At 48.7% G+C, this 18,353-nt stretch overlaps 1 protein-coding gene across 4 annotated transcripts in view; it reads right to left on the bottom strand.

Annotated features, from left to right (window-relative positions):
- Positions 1 to 18,353, bottom strand: part of KCTD17 (potassium channel tetramerization domain containing 17) — a 39,526-nt gene that overhangs the window by 3,626 nt on the left and 17,547 nt on the right. For 3 of the 4 annotated variants that reach the window (XM_073644383.1, XM_073644381.1, XM_073644382.1), the window contains exons 4-5: positions 1,983 to 2,078; positions 360 to 485 (exon numbers count right to left, since the gene is read on the bottom strand). In XM_073644383.1, the coding sequence (XP_073500484.1) occupies positions 360 to 485; positions 1,983 to 2,078 (222 nt within the window). Of the gene's footprint in view, positions 1 to 359; positions 486 to 1,982; positions 2,079 to 2,272; positions 2,446 to 18,353 lie in introns of all 4 variants that reach the window. The other variant, XR_012247782.1, reaches the window with a different exon arrangement.

Raw genomic sequence — 18,353 nt, 5'->3', positions numbered from 1 at the left:
GAGTAGCTGCATGATTTACAGCTGTAAGACAGGCTGAACACATGTGAGGATTCCTTAACAGACAGGCAATCCCTGCAGGTGTTCAGGCTGTCTTACAGCTGTAAATCATGCAGACGCAGGAACTCAAACATAATATACAAGCACGCCGAAGCTACCCGGTAAGCACCCGAGCATGCTCGGTGAAAGGGTTAAATGAGCACGCTCGCTCATCACTACTCCTGACCTATGGCATGTATGTCTGGCATAATTAAGAAGAAAAGCTAGGTTGTCACACTTATCAAAATGTAAAAAAAAAATGTTGCGCTAACGATGTGAAAAGAACCTGTGTGAAGCATGCAGCAATTATCATGAGTGTGTACCTGTGCCATACTGCACGCCTCGCTTCCACATATTTTCAGCTTGCTCTGGAGCTCTCTGGATACCACACAAAGAAATTCTGATTGTCCTTCACTACTGTAACTGTATGGAGACCCCACATTCACCAGCTTGCAAGAAAGAAAAAAAAGCATATATGCATCATACTTTTACCTTAGGCTTCCATTGCTATCTAGAAACCATCTATGTATATAAGCCCCTTAAAGCTTATTTTTTACCAGCTAAAAATGCCTTTAAGATTTGTATACAAATCTTAAAGACATTTTTAGCTACTTTAAAGGGACTAGTTAAAAATAATAAAAGAGGTTGTGCTCGCCAGTACTGATCCTCCGAAAATCCCTCTCCGGCACCCACCCAGTCCTTACTCATTTATGCCTCCTGATCCCATACTCAACACTGTGACTGACCAGAAATGCCTGCTCAGCCGAACACTAGCCACAGCCGTAAACTGCATCAGTCACAGATTCGCTGGGCAGGTGATTCCAACAATATTTAGGGCGTCAAGCAGAGTTAGGAAGAAAAGACCAGCAAGGGTGAGTATCACTTTCATTACCTTAAAGGGAACCAGTCAGGTGAAAGAACACTATTAAAATGAAGCCATGTTGCCGCCACATTAAAAGATTGGCTACTGGGAGGAAATTAACTTTATCCCTCTGGGCAGCTTTCGACTTGCAGTCATAGAGGCGCAGCCAGCACAGCTTGAGTCACTACTCAGTACACAGTGAGGAGAGGCTGTAAGCATGCCCCGGCACTGACTGACAGCCAGCTCCACAGTGCCTCAATGCTGAGCCGGCTGTCAGTCAGTGCTGAGATGTAGTTACAACCGCTGCTCACTTTGTACTGATCAGTGACTGAAGCTGGGCTTCTTTGATTGAAAGCTGAAGACTGCCAGGAGGAATAAAGTTAATTTCTAGAGATGAGCGAACCCGGACTTAAAAGTTTGGCGTTCATGCCGGACAGTTAGTGTCCGGTGCTAATTGCCGAATACGGACTTTCCCTGTAATCCGTTGCAATGTTTGGAGAGACAGAGATTTTTTTTTTCTTACCCAGGCCCAAAGTTCGGGTCTCCATTGTTTTAATGGGATTTGGGTTCTGGTTCAAGTTCGGGTACAATTCTGGTACTTGAACCGATCTTTGGGATAAAATATGGGTCTGGTACCAGAACCCAAACTTCCACTGGTCTGCTCATCCCTATTCATTTCCTCCTGGCCACCAGGCTTTGAGTGTGTTGGCCACACAGCTTCAGAATACTATTAACATGCAGATTAACCCCATACCTACAGGTTAATAGCTTTTTTTTTCACATGACACGTTCCCTTTTAAGAAAAATTTCCATTGTCTGGAAACCCACTTTAACAGTTATCACAAAGTTTAGTTCTTAGGTACTAAACACGTGGTACCCACACCTCAGAGGGTACATGCCAATTTTCTACCGTGTGCTGTTATTTTGCTCATGATATGCTTTTTTTATTGCACTATTTTTGAACCTTACAAATTCCTACTATACAAATATAGAATGAATTTATATCTACTACATATAATAAAGTGGGTTGTAAAGAAGTAAACTTCCATGTTTGTTGGTTGAATTTTATGGTGGTGGCCTTTACCTGCTCAAATTTCCAGCTGTCGGACATGGTGGAAACCATCTGAGCCAACTCTGCTTCTTGACACTGTAACACCCGGTAGACATGTTTCTGTTGGGACTGGGAAGAATTTATGAGGTTAGTAAAGTAGATTAGTGGTTTAGATAAGACTTTAGATATGTAGCCTAATCAGAGAAGTAAGATCTAGCCTATGGACACATCCTGAGTAATGTACCCAGCGGTTAAGATGGTTGTCCACAACCCCATCTCAATCTGAATGTTTGCCCCTGTAAAATAATAACACTTATATTCACCTTCGGTGCCGGCACCGTTTCAGCGGTGTCGGTTCTCTCACTTCATCTGGATGTATGTGATACGTCTGGAGGAGGAGAGAGTGAAACAGCCGCTGATTGGCAGCAGGGATCGTGTGACGTAACGATGTTTCGAGATCATCGGGAGAGCCAGTCCTGACATCGCTGGAACAGCGCTACCATTGGAAGCGAGTATAAGTGTTATTATTTTATAAGGAGGAAACATATGAATTGAAAAGGAGTTGTCTGAGTAGTGAACAACCCTGTTTAAGGATGTACACCTTACCAAACCAGTTAGATACATTACTACAATAAAATTAACATATAAAACAAAAAACAGCTTTGCAAAACTTGGAAACAAACCATAGTCTGATTAAGTCATTTTACCACCACCCTATTTCTTCTAACTTACATTATGGGGACAGATCGGAGGTAGTATGATTGCAGGATCAGACTACACAAGGTTTGTTTGTAGTCTGTTACCATAGAAACACATAAGTCTCATAAGGGCTTTCTTGATAGTATGACACAGGGTAGCTATATAAAAAGTTGATTAACTTTGTAAATCATTTTGCCATTTTGGAATATATGGTGTTTTTTTTTAGCCAAAATGTTTTTTTTCTATAGCAACTTTTTGGTATACAACATTGGATGTTTTCACCTTCTTTATAGTTTTTAATCTAAATTACTTATGTGCGCTCATCTATCAAAGGAATTATCTCACAACAGTTCCTCTCCATTGTCTCTGCATTTTCACAGTATATTGACCCACCTCTACAAGCCAGAGCAGAGAGTCGGTGCGCAAGCACAGCTCCCCCCGTCCTACCACGGGCCAACCATACATTATACAGCCATCCAATGATATGAATGCCCGCACAAATTGCTTACATATTTATGCAGTGAATGCTGCAGAAGAAATGTAGAGTCATAAGTGGCTTCTCCCTCCGATATCAGCTTATTATCAGGTGTTTGGGTATTTTCAGATACGTTTATTTCTGTTTCTCATATGCTCACGAAAGGCTCCTGCAACATATATTAGACCCCCAATTTGGCCTCTTTCCTGCGGTATAGATCAAGGTTTCGATCATTTTTGGCAGGCTTTGTTATTCCATACAGTGATGTCTAGCAAAAAAATGTGTAAACCATATATATTTTTTTATAATAGTGACAGTAAGTCATACTTCACAGCTTTCTGTTAAAAGGAACCTGACATCTTCCCCGGGGCCTCAAATTCGCCACCATGTATTTATTGCTATCTTTGTACCCTTCCTAACAAGTGATTTTAAAAGGAACTTGTCATGTAAAATAACGCTATTAACCTGCACATATGGGTTAATCTGCAGGTTACTAGCGGTCTGACATGGTGAGGCGTATGCACTGAGAGCCCCGCTGCCTGGAGGAAATTAACTTTATTCCTCCTGGCAGCCTCGCTCTTTCAGTCATAGGGATGGCGCCGACATGGGTTCAAGTCACCACCCTGTGCATAGTGAGTGGCGGCGGTAACTGCCCCCGGCACTGACTGACAGCAGGATCAGCATTAGGGCCGGCTATCAGTCAGTGCTGGGGGCCGGTGGTGATGCCATTCTTGCAAATTATAATTAGTGGGATGACAGGTCTGGGGAAAACAATGCCCCCACGACTAGTCACCCCCAAATCAGCATATTGGCATGACAATTGTAAAATAGTTTTTTAGACAAATGAAGAAATCAATAAGCCCCTAAACAGGGCTTGTTAGGAAGTCTATAAAGAGATCAATAAATACATAGTAGTGGTTTGGGAGGGAGCTGAGGAAGCTGACTTGACTCTTTAAATGTATAGCTTGGAAGTCTTTCTGATGTATGAATTTATCAGAAAAAAAAACGTGAGCTAAAACCTCCTTAGAGAAGCAGAAGAAAACATAATATAAAAGATTTTTCAAGCAGCAATTATATGGTTCATTTTTTCATGGATATTTTATATATTTTGATGAAGTGAGGCTACTGGCCACCTATGACACTGCTCATCTCAAGGGGACCCGTCCGAAATCGCTGGAAAAAAAAAACTAATTTATTTTTCATTACAGGTACAATATATATTTATTTTATCATTTATATATTATGAAGCTAGTGGCAGCCCGTTGCGGGTTTTTCTCATATCTAGTCTTTTATGCCTTATTTTGCAGTTTCCTGCACTCATATATTACGTTAACCCTGTTATTTTGCTGCTTGATAAAAGCAGAATGTTTTGGATTGTTCGGTGAACTGTGTAATGTGTTCCCTATGATTTATTCAGATATAAGCAGCTGCCCAGTGACAGTCACAAGGATGCACGGCTTACCTGAATTTAGCTATATAACAGCACCTAGGGGTGAATGCTCTCATTATCTATATTTCTCCCATCACAGACACATTTTTCCAAACTGATATATTTTAGACAAGTCCTGGATATCAATGATGTACTACTCCACTACTCGGACAACCCCTTCTTAATCCTCATGTTTCACCATCACAAAATAATAACACTTAGGGTTTGCTCACATCTGCGTATATAAACTCGCTGAGATTCTCAGCCAGAAAAGTTGGCGAGTGTCAGGCGTGTGTCATGAGTTTTTTTTTCACCTACCATCTGTATGTCATGCGAGTGCTATGTGAGTAACCTTACTGATGTCACTGTCGATTCTCATCCTGCAAGTGCTGACGTCAGTAAGGTTACCGCAGTTCATCAGCTGTGAACTATGATAACTTTACTGACGTCACCGCTCGTCACAGCAGTCGGTAATTGTTGAGGAGTGCTTTTTACAATTAAAGGACTTTTCTGTGTGTGTGTTTCTTTCTTTTGAATTTGGGGTTAGTAATATGGGTGACTGATAGACACCTCTCCATTATTATTAACCCCTGGGCTTGATGTCAGCAGACAATACACAGCTGACATCAACCCCAAAACCATTACCCCAATTCCCAACGCACCAGGGCAATTGGGAAAAGCCGAGGCTAAGCGCCAGAATTGGTGCATCTAATGGATGCGCCATATCTGGGGCAGCTGAAGGCTGGTGTTATTAGTCTGGGAAGGGGGAAATATTCATGGTCCCTTCCCAGCCTATTAATATCAGCTTGCATCTTTCTGCTTAGCCTTCACTGGTTAATAACGAGTAAAGGCTTCGCAGACAGCTGTGAGCTGATATTAATAGGCTGGGAAGATCCATGGATATTGGCTCCTTCCCAGAAATATATAACACCAGCTCACAGCAGTCTGCTTTCCCTCAGTTGTTTATTAAAAATAAGGGCTACTCCACTCAATTTTTTTCATTTATTTTTATATTTATTAGCTAAATACATGTACAGAAAGCTACACACTCACTGTAATAATTATATCTCTCACTGACATATTTCTATCTATCTATTCTATCTATATATCTATTCTATCTATTCTATTCTGACAGTGCGGGCTGTGAATTTACTGTACTTGACAGATGAAATGTCAGGTTTCCCTTGAGATGGGTGCATAAAAATCGGACAGCTCACACATGGTCCGTGTGCTGTGCGATTTTTTTCTCGTACCCATTGACTTGCATTGGTGAGTCTTGGTCATTTTACGAGGCCATACGAGCATGCTGTGATCTTTTCCTCACCCCAATTCCAGGTGTGGAAAAACTCGCAGATGAGAACTGCCTCATTGAATAACATTGGCGCGAATGCAATTTGATTTTTTTTCACATTGCACTGGCCGATTTTATAAGCAGATGTGAGCAAGCCCTAATACTCATCTCCGGTACAGGCGCTGTTCCAGCGGTGTCAGCACTGGCTCTCCCAGGGATCGCGTAACATTGTTATGGCACGCGATCCCTGTAGCCAATCAGCTCTGTCTTCACTCTCCCAGCCTTTGTTCACATCGCATACATCTGGAGGAAGTGAGAGCTACTGCACTCTCATTTCCTCTGGATGTATGTGATAAGTTCGAGGGAAAGTGAAGACAGTGCTGTGTGGAACAACGCTGACACCGAAGGTGAGTATAGATGTTATTATTTTACAATGGGAAAACATGAGCATTAAGATATTGGGAATCGCTGATGGGTGGGGGTGCTGAGTGTCGCAAACTTCTAATCAGACATTAATGACCTATCCTAAGGATAGGCCAACGATAATAAAGTCCTGGACAAACCTATTAAGAACTATATTTATAGGAAAGAAGATCAAGAAGCCCTAGAAGTGATGGTACGGCCCCCATAGAGTCCTGAACTGAATATCATTAATTCTGTTTGGGGTACATGAAGAGACAAAAGGATTTGTACAAGCCTACATCTACAGAAGGTCTGTGGTCTGTTCTCCAAGATGTTTGGGACAACCTCCTTGCCAAGTTCTCTTAAAAAACTGTTTGCAAATGTACCTACAAGAATTAATGCGCTTCACCAACTATTGATCTGATTTAAGTTTATCTTTGCATTTTGTTAATTTGTAGTGATGAGCGAGCAATAAAATGCTCGGGTACTCGCTGCTCGGGACAAGCACATTGGAATACTCGGGTGCTCGACCTGAGCAACGAGCCCAATGTAAGTCTATGGGAAACTCGAGCATTTTTCAGGCGGCTCCCCCTGGCGGTCTGCAGAGGGCCTAAAAATTGCCCAAATCGATGGGAACAGTGCTCAAATGACATGGGAACAGCATGAGGAAGACTTCTGGAAGCATTTCTGACTCCCAAATCACTGCTGTCAACAACGTTGTCAGAGTATTACGCCACTTTTACGGACTCACAATAAAACATACAAAAACGAAACCAAAATGGATTTTCCTGGGAAATATGTTAAGGAACATCCTTTCCAGGGTAATGACTTGTATATAAGGCAAAATAAATAACCAAAACCAAAAATACTCCTCCACACCTTGGGCTATGTTCACACGTAGCGTTTTTGATGCGTTTTTGCACTTTTGCATTGCTTTCAACCAAGACAAATGCATTCACCAGGAAATGTCATTTTAACATTTTACATCCTTATCTGGCCATATGGTGTGTGACACATCATCAGACACATGCATACAGTGCTAAAAAGACATGGGAACAGCATGGGGAAGACCTATGGAAGCATCTCTGACTCCCAGGTCACTGCCTAAAAGTGTGCCCATCATAAGTGATCCTTGGCGCATGCGAAGATGGCTCCCACCATGCACCTGTCATTGCAGAAATGCAACAATCACCGTCCACGTCCTTGTCCCAGTGCAGCGTTCAGTTGTCCCTACCCCATTCCTTGGAATGCAAGCGCAAGTATGCAGCCAGCCTCTCACCAACCCATAGGCTGCAATACTATACTGCCAAATTTTTGACAGCTGCTTGCACTTGAAATGTGGCCTTTTAGGCTCGTGGAGGCGGAAGCTGTCCACAATCTTATGGCTGCGTACGAACAGGTATCCATACTCGGTCCCCAGCCGCCACTGTTTCTCCCGGTATAGTCTCGGCCTTCCACAAGCACGGGTCCCACAACATTACCCGTGCCCTCCCCAGTGCACTTACTGGGAAGGACCGTTTAACCACAAACACGTGGACAGGTGAATGTGGCCAGGGACGGTACGGAGCCAGTCCACAGCTTTTTTTGCAGAGTTGTATTTCACCACAGCCATATTCTTTAGCTTGGTGAAAGGACTTGGGAAACCCTATCTACCCAGCTGTCATTTCTCCCAGGAAGTCCTCTAAAGCTGTTTTCACTTGAAATGTGGCCTTTTAGGCTCGTGGAGGCGGAAGCTTTCATAACCTCATGCCAGCGTCGGCCGGGTGTCCATACTCGGTCCCCAGCCGCCACTATTTCTCCCGGTATCGTCTCCGCCTTCCACAAGCACGGGTCCCACAACATTACCCGTGCCCTCCCAAGTGCACTTACTGGGAAGGACCGCCTAACCACAAACATGTGGACAGGTGAATGCGGCCAGGGATGGTACGGAGCCAGTCCACAGCTTTTTTTGCTGAGAGTTGTATTTCACCACAGCCATATTCTTTAGCTCGGTGAAAGGACTGGCATAGAGGGAAATCGTATCTTCTCTGGGTGTCATTTCTCCCAGGAAGTCCTCTAAGCAGTTTGTTGCAGGAGCAATGGCAGCCCGTCCAACATCAACTCACACTTCTCCGTGGTGCTTTCACACATAAACATCTTTCGTGCGCATTTAATTTCTTGAATACAGAGTTGGACAATGGCCTGATCTGCAATCCGGTTTGAGAAATGACATGCATAAGCACGTCCGATCCACATAAAAAAAACAGAGTGTCCGGGAACCTTCCCCCACACTTTTCTTAGCCAGGGCTGCTTCTCGGCAGGGTTGGACGGACCCACCAGAAAACCGGAGACTCCTCCGGTGAGCCCTGGCTTCTCCTTCAGGAGAGTTCATAGTGCCGAGGTGAGGCCATGATGATGATAGTGGCTACCATCTGCTTAGTTTTCTGTTACTTGGAATGCAAGCGCAAGTATGCAGCCAGCCACCCACCCACAGGCTGCAATACTAAACTGCCAGATTTCTGGGCAGCTACTTGCACTTGAAATGTGGCCTTTAAGGCTCGTGGAGGCGGAAGCTTTTCACAACCTCATGCCTCATGCCTCGTGTCCATACTTAGTCCCCAGCCATCACTATTTCTCCCGGTGTTGCCTTCGCCTTCTACAAGCGCCTTCTACAAGCGCGGGTCCCTGAACATTACTGCTGGTACTTTTCTGTGGGAATTTGCTTGCCTCCTAACAGCCTGGAATATTTCCAGCAAACTACGGTACGACGCCATGGTATTAGCACTGCCCCCAGTAACAGTAGCGAAGCCATCCTCAATTTCCTTCTCAGGAATTTTACTTGGTAGACTGAGAGGCTGCCCAAATACATTAGTTTCTCACAAAGGAGATGAAGATAGAGTGGCAGTAGGTGCAAGTTTCTCCAGCCTGTTAGATATTAGCCTTGCAGTGCTGGGATCCTGGGTTCAAATCCCAGCAAGGACAACATCTGCAAGGACTTTGTATGTTCTCCCCATGTTTGCGTGGGTTTCCACCTCAGTAAAAAAGCAGCCATAGAGTGTCCGGGAACCTTCCCACACACTTTTCTTAGCCAGGACTGCTTCTCGGCAGGGTTGGATGGTCCCACCAGAGAATCCTCTGGTGTGCTCTGGCTTCTACATCAGGAGAGTTCATGATAGCGCTAACTTTGCTGCTGCTATGGGGCTCTTGAGTTGGGGAGAAAGGGGAGCCCTCAGAATCAAATCCTCTGGTGGGCACAATGTTTTTCAATCTGAAACAGCTTCTCAGTGGGAGTTGTAGTTCACCACAGCCATATTCTTTAGCTCGGTGAAAGGACTGGTGTAGCGCCCCGAGGGTTCGGTTGCTACAGGGGTATTGCACCTCAACCAGAGGTGTGATATTCCACTCTCAGGTAAGGATGGAGTGCGGACCAGGGCTCAGTTAGCTGCATACACACACTCACCCCATTTCCGGGGGACAGCTCGACGGTGCTCCCATTTATATATATGCAGGCGCAACTGACCATGTCCCTGGCTGGAGTGGGGAGGGGGGAGAGAACCCAGTGATGTAGGAGCAGAAGGGGATGGTTTCTGGAGCATAGGAAGGAGCTCATTGGGTGCTGGTCACCTGAGCTCAGACACACAGAAGCAGATAAAAGGTGGGAGCCATCTTAGTTCAGGGGTTCAGTACAGTGGAGAGGTGACAGGGAGCAGAGGCTCTGTAGGAGCTCTGCTCAGAAGGCAGGCCTAGAGAAGAGGCCGGGGCCAGAGAGGAGAAGTGAAGGAGGAGAAGGAAGGAAAGAGGAGAGACAGGAGTAGAAAGGCTCCAGAAACAAGAAGGCAGAAGGGACCCTAAGAACCCACGAGATATCGGGTGAAGGGTCAGGCAGAATAAGGGTACCGGATTCCCAAGTTGGTGGAGGTAAATCATCCCTCAGCCAAAGACCGGAGGTCGTGATCATCTATTGGTGCGACCCCCCGCCAAACCTGCTAGGAAGGCACCATATAGGATAATGGGAAATGGGGCCCATGATTGCCCGCATAGATCCGCGGCAGCTGGACAGAAGTTTGGTCACTGGTGGGGCACGAGAGGCCAGAAAAAGGACAGAAGGGGGTTCTGTGCCATACTCCTGAATTGCCTGGGGGTTGACCGAGCCCCTCACCTGGTGGACGCAGCACGGCTTGGGCAGTGACATGGATAACAACTGTGAGTAAAAACCCTGGACTGCATCATCGGACTCTGTGTTATTTATGCTGCCCCTGCACCATCACCCCCAGCATCCTATTACACTGCCCTGAGGCTACACTCTTCCCGTGGGGAGTTATCCTATCCCTGTGCTGCATACCAACATCAGCCTCAGCGGTCTGCCTTGCAGCGGCGGTCATCCCTGACCGCAATCCACGGGTGGCGTAGTCGGACATTCAAAACCCTATAAATGGACTGCCACAGCATTTGGTCTGACCACCCTGAGCCACGGGATCGGGTTGCCACTACTACCCCCATCAGCACCGTACACAAGAAGGCCCGGTTCCGGGTACCCCACGGCCCAGGGGGCGAGTCACTGGCATAGAGGGAAACCGCATCTACTCCGGCTGTCATTTCTCCGTCACCAGGTTCCGCCTATTGTCACACACGACCATGCCTGGCTGTATGTTCAGCGGTGAGAGCCACAGATCAAGCTGCTGTGTTACAGCTTTCAACAACTCTGCTGTGCTGGGCGGTTTGTCACCTAAGCTTTAAGCATGTTATCTTCAGCACAGCATGTTGCCGCTTGGCCAAGGCCGTGCTGCAGTGCTTTCAGCTTGTGACTGATGTGGTCATTTTGGAGATGGAGGAGGAGGTGCAGGAGCTGAACAGTGTGATTACATTGAGGTTACATTGGCGACTCTGTTTTTATACTAAAGTAAGATCCTACTGTTTTGTTTGTTTTTTTTTACGTTATTTTTTAAGGCAAATCCGTTCACCGGGAAATGTCATTTTAACATTTTACAACCTTATCTGGAAATGTGGTGTGTGACACATCATCAGACACATCCTGTTTCATTGATGATGGGGGGGACTCTGAAGGACACATAGAGCAGGGCCACAGTAACGAATACGACATGTTCCCATTAGAAAGGAGAGGGTCTGTTATACAATGAAAAAACAAGGGGAAAGGGAAAGGGAAAACGTATGTCAGATCACCATGTAATAGCCAGACTCATCCAGTCCCAATGAAGTCTTGCAGCGGAGACGCCCAGGTCACGGGCTACCAAGGTTCAAGTAATGAGAAAGCAAGCAAAGATGTCTCCAGCAGGACCAGGGTTGTATATATCTTGTTAAAACTTCACTTTTAATTTCAAATTGTAAAAGCCAAGGATGAGTTACAGAATGAACAATATAGCGACTCTTAGGTACAGCACATTCCAGTAATGGGGTATACAGTGAGTCCAACGGTTGACCAAATTTAGGAAAAAGTCCACTAAGAAATTAAAGACACATAGAGCAGGGCCACAGTAACGACAAATTCCCATTGGAAAGAAGAGAGCCTGCTATACAGTTATAGGGTATGCAGTGAGTCTAACGGCTGACCAAATTTAGGAAAAACCCCAATAAGAATTTAAAGACACATAGAGTAGGGCCACAGTAACGATAAATTCCCATTAGAAAGGAGACAAACTCCCATAGTGTTGGCCTGTGCAGTCAATGGAAGGGCTGACAAAAATTTGGAGGCACTTCAATGCCCCTTGGAAGAGACATGGAGGTCAGAGGGCCTCCTCAAAACATTGTTCCCATTATTAGGAAGTGGGTCTCCCATAGTGTTGGCCTATGCAAGGGTTGCCAAAAATTTGGAGGCACTGCAATGCCCCTTGAAAGAGACGTGGAGGAGGGCCTCATAAAAAAATGTTCCCATTAGAAAGGAGCGGGCCTCCTATACTGGTAATGCCCATGCACTAAGTGTATGGGCTGACAAACATTTACCCCTGGGGGGGGTTTACATGAACATAAGAGTCAGCCTGTCAGCATTTTCAGTTGACAGGCAGATGCGCTTATCAGTTATAATACCACCAGCGGCATTAAAAACGCGCTCTGATAAAACGCTGGCGGCAGGGCAGGCCAGGACCTCCAAGGCACAGAGAGCCAGTTAATTTCACGTATCCAGCTTGGATACCCAATAATTATAAGGCACAGAGGAATCACGGAGGACGTTGGTATGGTCGGCAAGGTTCTCCCTCAGCATCTTCCCAAACTTTGCACTCCTTGTAAGAGTACCCCGCGCCTCAGGGCCTGTGCGATGGTAGGGGCTGAGAAAACTCTCCCAGAACTTTGACAGTGTTCCACTGCCTCTGCTGGATTGAAGTTATGTCTCTCTCGCCTGTACTCCTTGGTTGTCCAACGAAGTGTGCCCTCTGCGCCAGCGTTTTCAGGTGGGAATTGTTTTATTAGTTCCGCAACAAGCACCTTCTGGTACATCCCTATTTTTGTAGACCTGTCGGCCTCAGGAATAAGAGATATAAAGTTCTCCTTGAAGAGTAGGTCTAGAAGTGTCACCAACCAGTAATCACTGTCACCCAAAATTTTGAGAACGCGAGGGTCATGGGAGAGGCAGCGTAACATAAACTCAGCCATGTGTGCCAGATTACTGACAGGCAAGACTTCCGTGTCCTCACCAGGAGGATGACTGACCATGCTCTCCTCCTCCTCCTCCATTCTGTCCTCTGGCCATCCATGCTGAACAGACGGTATGACAGCTGTGCAGGTAGTACCGTCTATAGCGCATGAAACTAGCTCCTGTCCTTCCTCCTCCTCTTCCTCATTGTCACCCAATCCACGTTGGGCTGAGATGAGACTGGGCTGTGTGTTCCGCCTTCAATGTGACGCACCCCTGGGCCTGTGTCGCGCAGCGTTGCGCACGCGGGAGCTTACCCGGAGCCGGATCTTTTGAGGGTTGTAGTCTCGTGGCGGTGATCCGGTCCGTGCCCAGGGAGTCAGACTAAGTGGCGCTGTATCAGCGGTAGATGTTGGATGACTACGCCACCCGTTGAATGCAGCTTTGGAGCTGCCGCTGCAGAGCAGACCGCTGAGGCCGGTGGAAGGATGGTGCAGCGGGGATGGTATAACCCCCAACAGGAGGGGTATGGCCTCAGGGCAGCCGACGTGGATGATGGGGGTAGCAGGAACCACTCGGAGACGGTACGGTGTAGTTCAGGGTCTTTACTGGTGACAAAGATAGACCCTCCCGGAGTACTGGCTAGCGATTGGGGCCTGGTCAGTCCTTGAGCAGATGGGATCTCCCCTGGCCAGGCGGAGTTGTGGGCCTCCCAAACTAACTGTACTCTTCTGGCTACCTTGCTAGAGGCGGGTATAAGTAGCCCACGTCCCTGAGTGTACCGTGTGGTGCTCACCCGTATGGCCAGTGACTCGGGGCCTTCTAGTAGCTTCCGCTCCACGACGGCGGTGCTGGTCCCATGCGTGTGACCGTGCCTTCGGGTTTCTTGGCCAGAGGACCTGAAATCCCCTGCCTGACGGATTCTGCTGCTGGGTAGGAGTTAGTCCCCACAGCCTCGGACTCCGGGTCCGGTAAGAAATCTTCTCAGTCAGGGCGAGCTCTGCAGCTGCCAGCCCCTGACTCCTTGTAACACTGCTCCCACAGAGCTCCTGTTGTTTCTTCCCATAGCTGCTTCTCTTCTCTGTCTCTACTTCTGGCATGGCCCAGGAGCTGGGCCCAGCCGGAGCCACACCTCCCTGTCAGCCCTCCTGGCTGAACTCTCCCTCTGAACTCCCAACCCTGCCTCAGCCCCAGGTTTATATAGGGGAAGTTCTTCCCCTCCCAGGACTGGGCAGGAGGTGTGGCATGCATAGGATTCCTGACCAAGAGACCTCCCACCTGCTCTCAGACATAACATTGCTGTTACTGTGGAAACCAGACCCCTGGGGTGCCACATTCCCCCCTAGTGAAATTTAGTACTCCGGGACTAAACATATTTTTAGAAAAACATAACAAGGTATAAACAATAATAATACAATAAGAAAAACACATAAAGATGGTTACGGCATGTCCGCAACCGGGTGCAGTTTTGAAGAAAAGCAAGGTGTCCATTTCACCAAAACAGGGAGACGTAACCAGGTAGGGGTCTGTCCTGCCCCGAGTCCTTAACAGTCTTTAGTCCATTCCTGGGTTACGCTCCAACCATGTGCAAAGGATTCCCGGTAAATCCACCAAAGACTCCCATAAATTACTAGAAACACATAATTATTTACAGGATATGGCCGCTCTCAGTCCTCGGCCAGTGGGGATAAGGAATGGCTGCTCACAGTCCTCAGCCTGGTTTAAGATAGGGGCACATGGGGAACAATTCACTAATCCCAACGGGGACCATATTTTAATTAGCAGCAGTCCTTGTACCCTTACGGGTAACTATTTACAGCTCTTTATTCACGCTACTTCCCTTCAGTAGCTATGTCCTCTTTGTGCTCCCTCCTGAGGGTAGTCCTCAGACCCGTCCAGGTCCTCTTGGCTTTCCTCGTATTGGTAGTACTGCAGCTCCTCCTCGGTTAGCTGGGTTAGTATCTCTGCGACAGTCCTCCTCCCAGGTGGCCAGGACTTTACCCCCCTTTGGGCTGCCCCGGTTAATTGGGCCACCAGGATGCTCACTTTTTGCTCCTCTGTGAGGGGGTGCACCTGGAAGAGGCTATCCAGCTTTTCTCTAAAGTCATGCAGGGTATGTGACTCCCCTGAGTACTGGGGTAGCCAGGCTGCCCTTGGGATATAGGGCATGGTGAAAGGCATGACCGCAACGGCGGTAGCGCTGGCGGGGGTTGAAGCGGTGAAGCTCTCCTCCGTATCCGACATCCTTCTCCCCCCTAGTGGACCATGGCCTACCTTGCGATGATCCTCTTCCGTAGGCCGCGGCTCCGCAGTGGATCGTCAGGGTTGAGGACCTTCCGTCGCGCTCCTGTGACGTCAGCGTCTGCTGGGCTCCTTCCAGGACCTTACGCGACGTCTGGACGTGAGGCGGGGCTTCAGTTCTCGCGCGCTTTTGGAGTCCACGCCCCTCTTCTTCCCGCGCGGCGTCTTCAAGATGGCGTCCAACGGCGGGAAAACTCCACGGAAGGCGGGAAGAAGGCTGAAAATGGCGCCGGATGGCGGGAATCTTCACCACTGGTAAGTTTGAACAGTCTTTTTCAGGCACGCAGTACCCGGTGGTTGCGGGCACGAAATCCTGCCGACTACGCCAAAAGTTGACGCACCCCTGGGCCTGTGTCGCGCAGCGTTGCGCACGCGGGAGCTTACCCGGAGCCGGATCTTTTGAGGGTTGTAGTCTCGTGGCGGTGATCCGGTCCGTGCCCAGGAAGTCAGACTAAGTGGCGCTGTATCAGCGGTAGATGTTGGATGACTACGCCACCCGTTGAATGCAGCTTTGGAGCTGCCGCTGCAGAGCAGACCGCTGAGGCCGGTGGAAGGATGGTGCAGCGGGGATGGTATAACCCCCAACGGGAGGGGTATGGCCTCAGGGCAGCCGACGTGGATGATGGGGGTAGCAGGAACCACTCGGAGACGGTACGGTGTAGTTCAGGGTCTTTACTGGTGACAAAGATAGACCCTCCCGGAGTACCGGCTAGCGATTGGGGCCTGGTCAGTCCTTGAGCAGATGGGATCTCCCCTGGCCAGGCGGAGTTGTAGGCCTCCCAAACTAACTGTACTCTTCTGGCTACCTTGCTAGAGGCGGGTATAAGTAGCCCACGTCCCTGAGTGTACCGTGTGGTGCTCACCCGTATGGCCGGTGACTCGGGGCCTTCTAGTAGCTTCCGCTCCACGACGGCGGTGCTGGTCCCATGCGTGTGACCGTGCCTTCGGGTTTCTTGGCCAGAGGACCTGAAATCCCCTGCCTGACGGATTCTGCTGCTGGGTAGGAGTTAGTCCCCACAGCCTCGGACTCCGGGTCCGGTAAGAAATCTTCTCAGTCAGGGCGAGCTCTGCAGCTGCCAGCCCCTGACTCCTTGTAACACTGCTCCCACAGAGCTCCTGTTGTTTCTTCCCATAGCTGCTTCTCTTCTCTGTCTCTACTTCTGGCATGGCCCAGGAGCTGGGCCCAGCCGGAGCCACAGCTCCCTGTCAGCCCTCCTGGCTGAACTCTCCCTCTGAACTCCCAACCCTGCCTCAGCCCCAGGTTTATATAGGGGAAGTTCTTCCCCTCCCAGGACTGGGCAGGAGGTGTGGCATGCATAGGATTCCTGACCAAGAGACCTCCCACCTGCTCTCAGACATAACATTGCTGTTACTGTGGAAACCAGACCCCTGGGGTGCCACAAATGCATCCTCTTTGATTGTGAGCAGAGAGGGTTTCAAAAGACAGAGAAACGGGATGGTGATGCTAATTATGGCGTCATCGCCGCTCACCATCTTGGTGGAGTCCTTAAAGTTTTGGAGGATGGTAAATATGTCTGACATCCATGTCCACTCCTGAGGTCTTATATGTGGAGTCTGAACTGAATACCGACGGCCTTGTTGATGCTGGTACTCAACAACTGCCCTCTTCTGCTCACAAATCCTTCCCAACATCTGCAGCGTAGAGTTCCAACGCGTGGGGACATCACACACCAGTCTGTGAGCCGGAAGCTGCAAATGCTGCTGAAACACTGCAAGGGCGGCGGAAGCTGTAGCTGACTTTCTAAAATGGGCCCACGGGCGGTGTACTTTAACAAGCAGATCCGGCAGAAACCGCTGAACCACGAGGTAAAGCACATGGGCAAGGCATGGTATGTGTGTGAGCTCGCCTCACCTCAGAGCCGCCACCAGGTTCCAGCCATTGTCACACACGACCATGCCTGGCTGTAGGTTCAGATAGGTGAGCCACAGATCTGCCTGCTCTTTCAGAGCTGTCCACAAATCTTCAGCATTGCGCGGTTTGTCACCTAAGCATATTAGCTTTAGCACAGCCTGTTGCCGCTTGGCCGAGGCAGTGCTGCAGTGCTTCCAGCTTGTGACTGATGTGGTAATTTCGGAGATGGAGGCTGAACAGGAGGGGGAGGCTGAGGAGAATGAGGTGCAGGAGCTGTAGACTATGGGGGCAACCCTGATTGATCTAGCGCCCGCAATCCTTGGCGTCGGGAGGACGTGTTCCGTCCCAAGGTCCGACTGGGTCCCGGCTTCCACTATGTTAACCCAGTGTACCGTCAGTGAGATGTACCGTCCCTGCCCACAAGCACTTGTCCACGTGTCCGTGGTTAGGTGGACTTTCCCCGTAACTGCGTTGTTGAGGGCACGGCTAATGTTTTGGGACACGTGCTTGTGCAATGCGTGGACAACACACAGGGAGAAATGGTGGTGGCTGGGGGCCGAGTACCGAGCGATGGCCGCTGCCATCAGGTTGTGGAAGGCTTCCGTCTCCACGAGCCTAAAAGGCAACATTTCCAGCGCAAGCAGTCATGAAATGTGAGAATTTAGTAGTGTGGCCTGTGGGGCGTTGGCTGCATATTTGCACTTGCATTACAAGGACTGGGCTATGGACAACTGAACGCTGCGCTGGCACCAGGACATGGACGTGCTTCCTGATGCTGATACTTGAGAGTGCGCAACGACAGGTGCAGGGCAGGAGGCATCATCGCATGCACCATGGACAGGGGATTAGCTTGCATGCACAACAGCAGAAGAAGCAATGGTGCCACCTGCAGACCCTGTTCCTGGACCCTGGGGTTCGGTCCACAAAGTCAGGTGCTTTGCTGCCATGTGCCTGATCATGCTGGTGGTGGTCAGGCTGATCATTTTGCCACCCCTGCTGATGATCGCCTGGCAGGTGGTGCAAATGGCCTTTTTGGGGTTATCGGCAGAGTCTTTAAAAAACAACCAGACTCGAGAAGACCTAACAGTTGTACTGGCAACTTCCTACGTGTTGGTGCTACGGGGAGCGGTTGCCTGCCTTCTGTCTGCGGCCACCACACTGCTTCTTCCTGCCCGTTGGGGTGCTCTGCCTCCCTCCCCCTGTATGCTGCTGTCCTCGCTCTGCATGTCCTCCTGCCAGGTTGGGTCAGTTACTATATCATCCACCACCTCGTCTTCCAGTTCCGCACCCTAGTCCTCCTTTTGACTTTCTGGTAATTGTGTCTCATCATCGTCCACCTCTTGTGACACTTTCCCACCGTCGCCTTCGT

The sequence above is a fragment of the Phyllobates terribilis genome, unplaced genomic scaffold, assembly GCF_046119375.1.
Source record: "Phyllobates terribilis strain yellow unplaced genomic scaffold, ASM4611937v1 Scaffold_8__6_contigs__length_399053987, whole genome shotgun sequence".
NCBI lineage: Eukaryota > Metazoa > Chordata > Amphibia > Anura > Dendrobatidae > Phyllobates > Phyllobates terribilis.
This window is presented reverse-complemented; position numbering and strand designations above follow the sequence as displayed.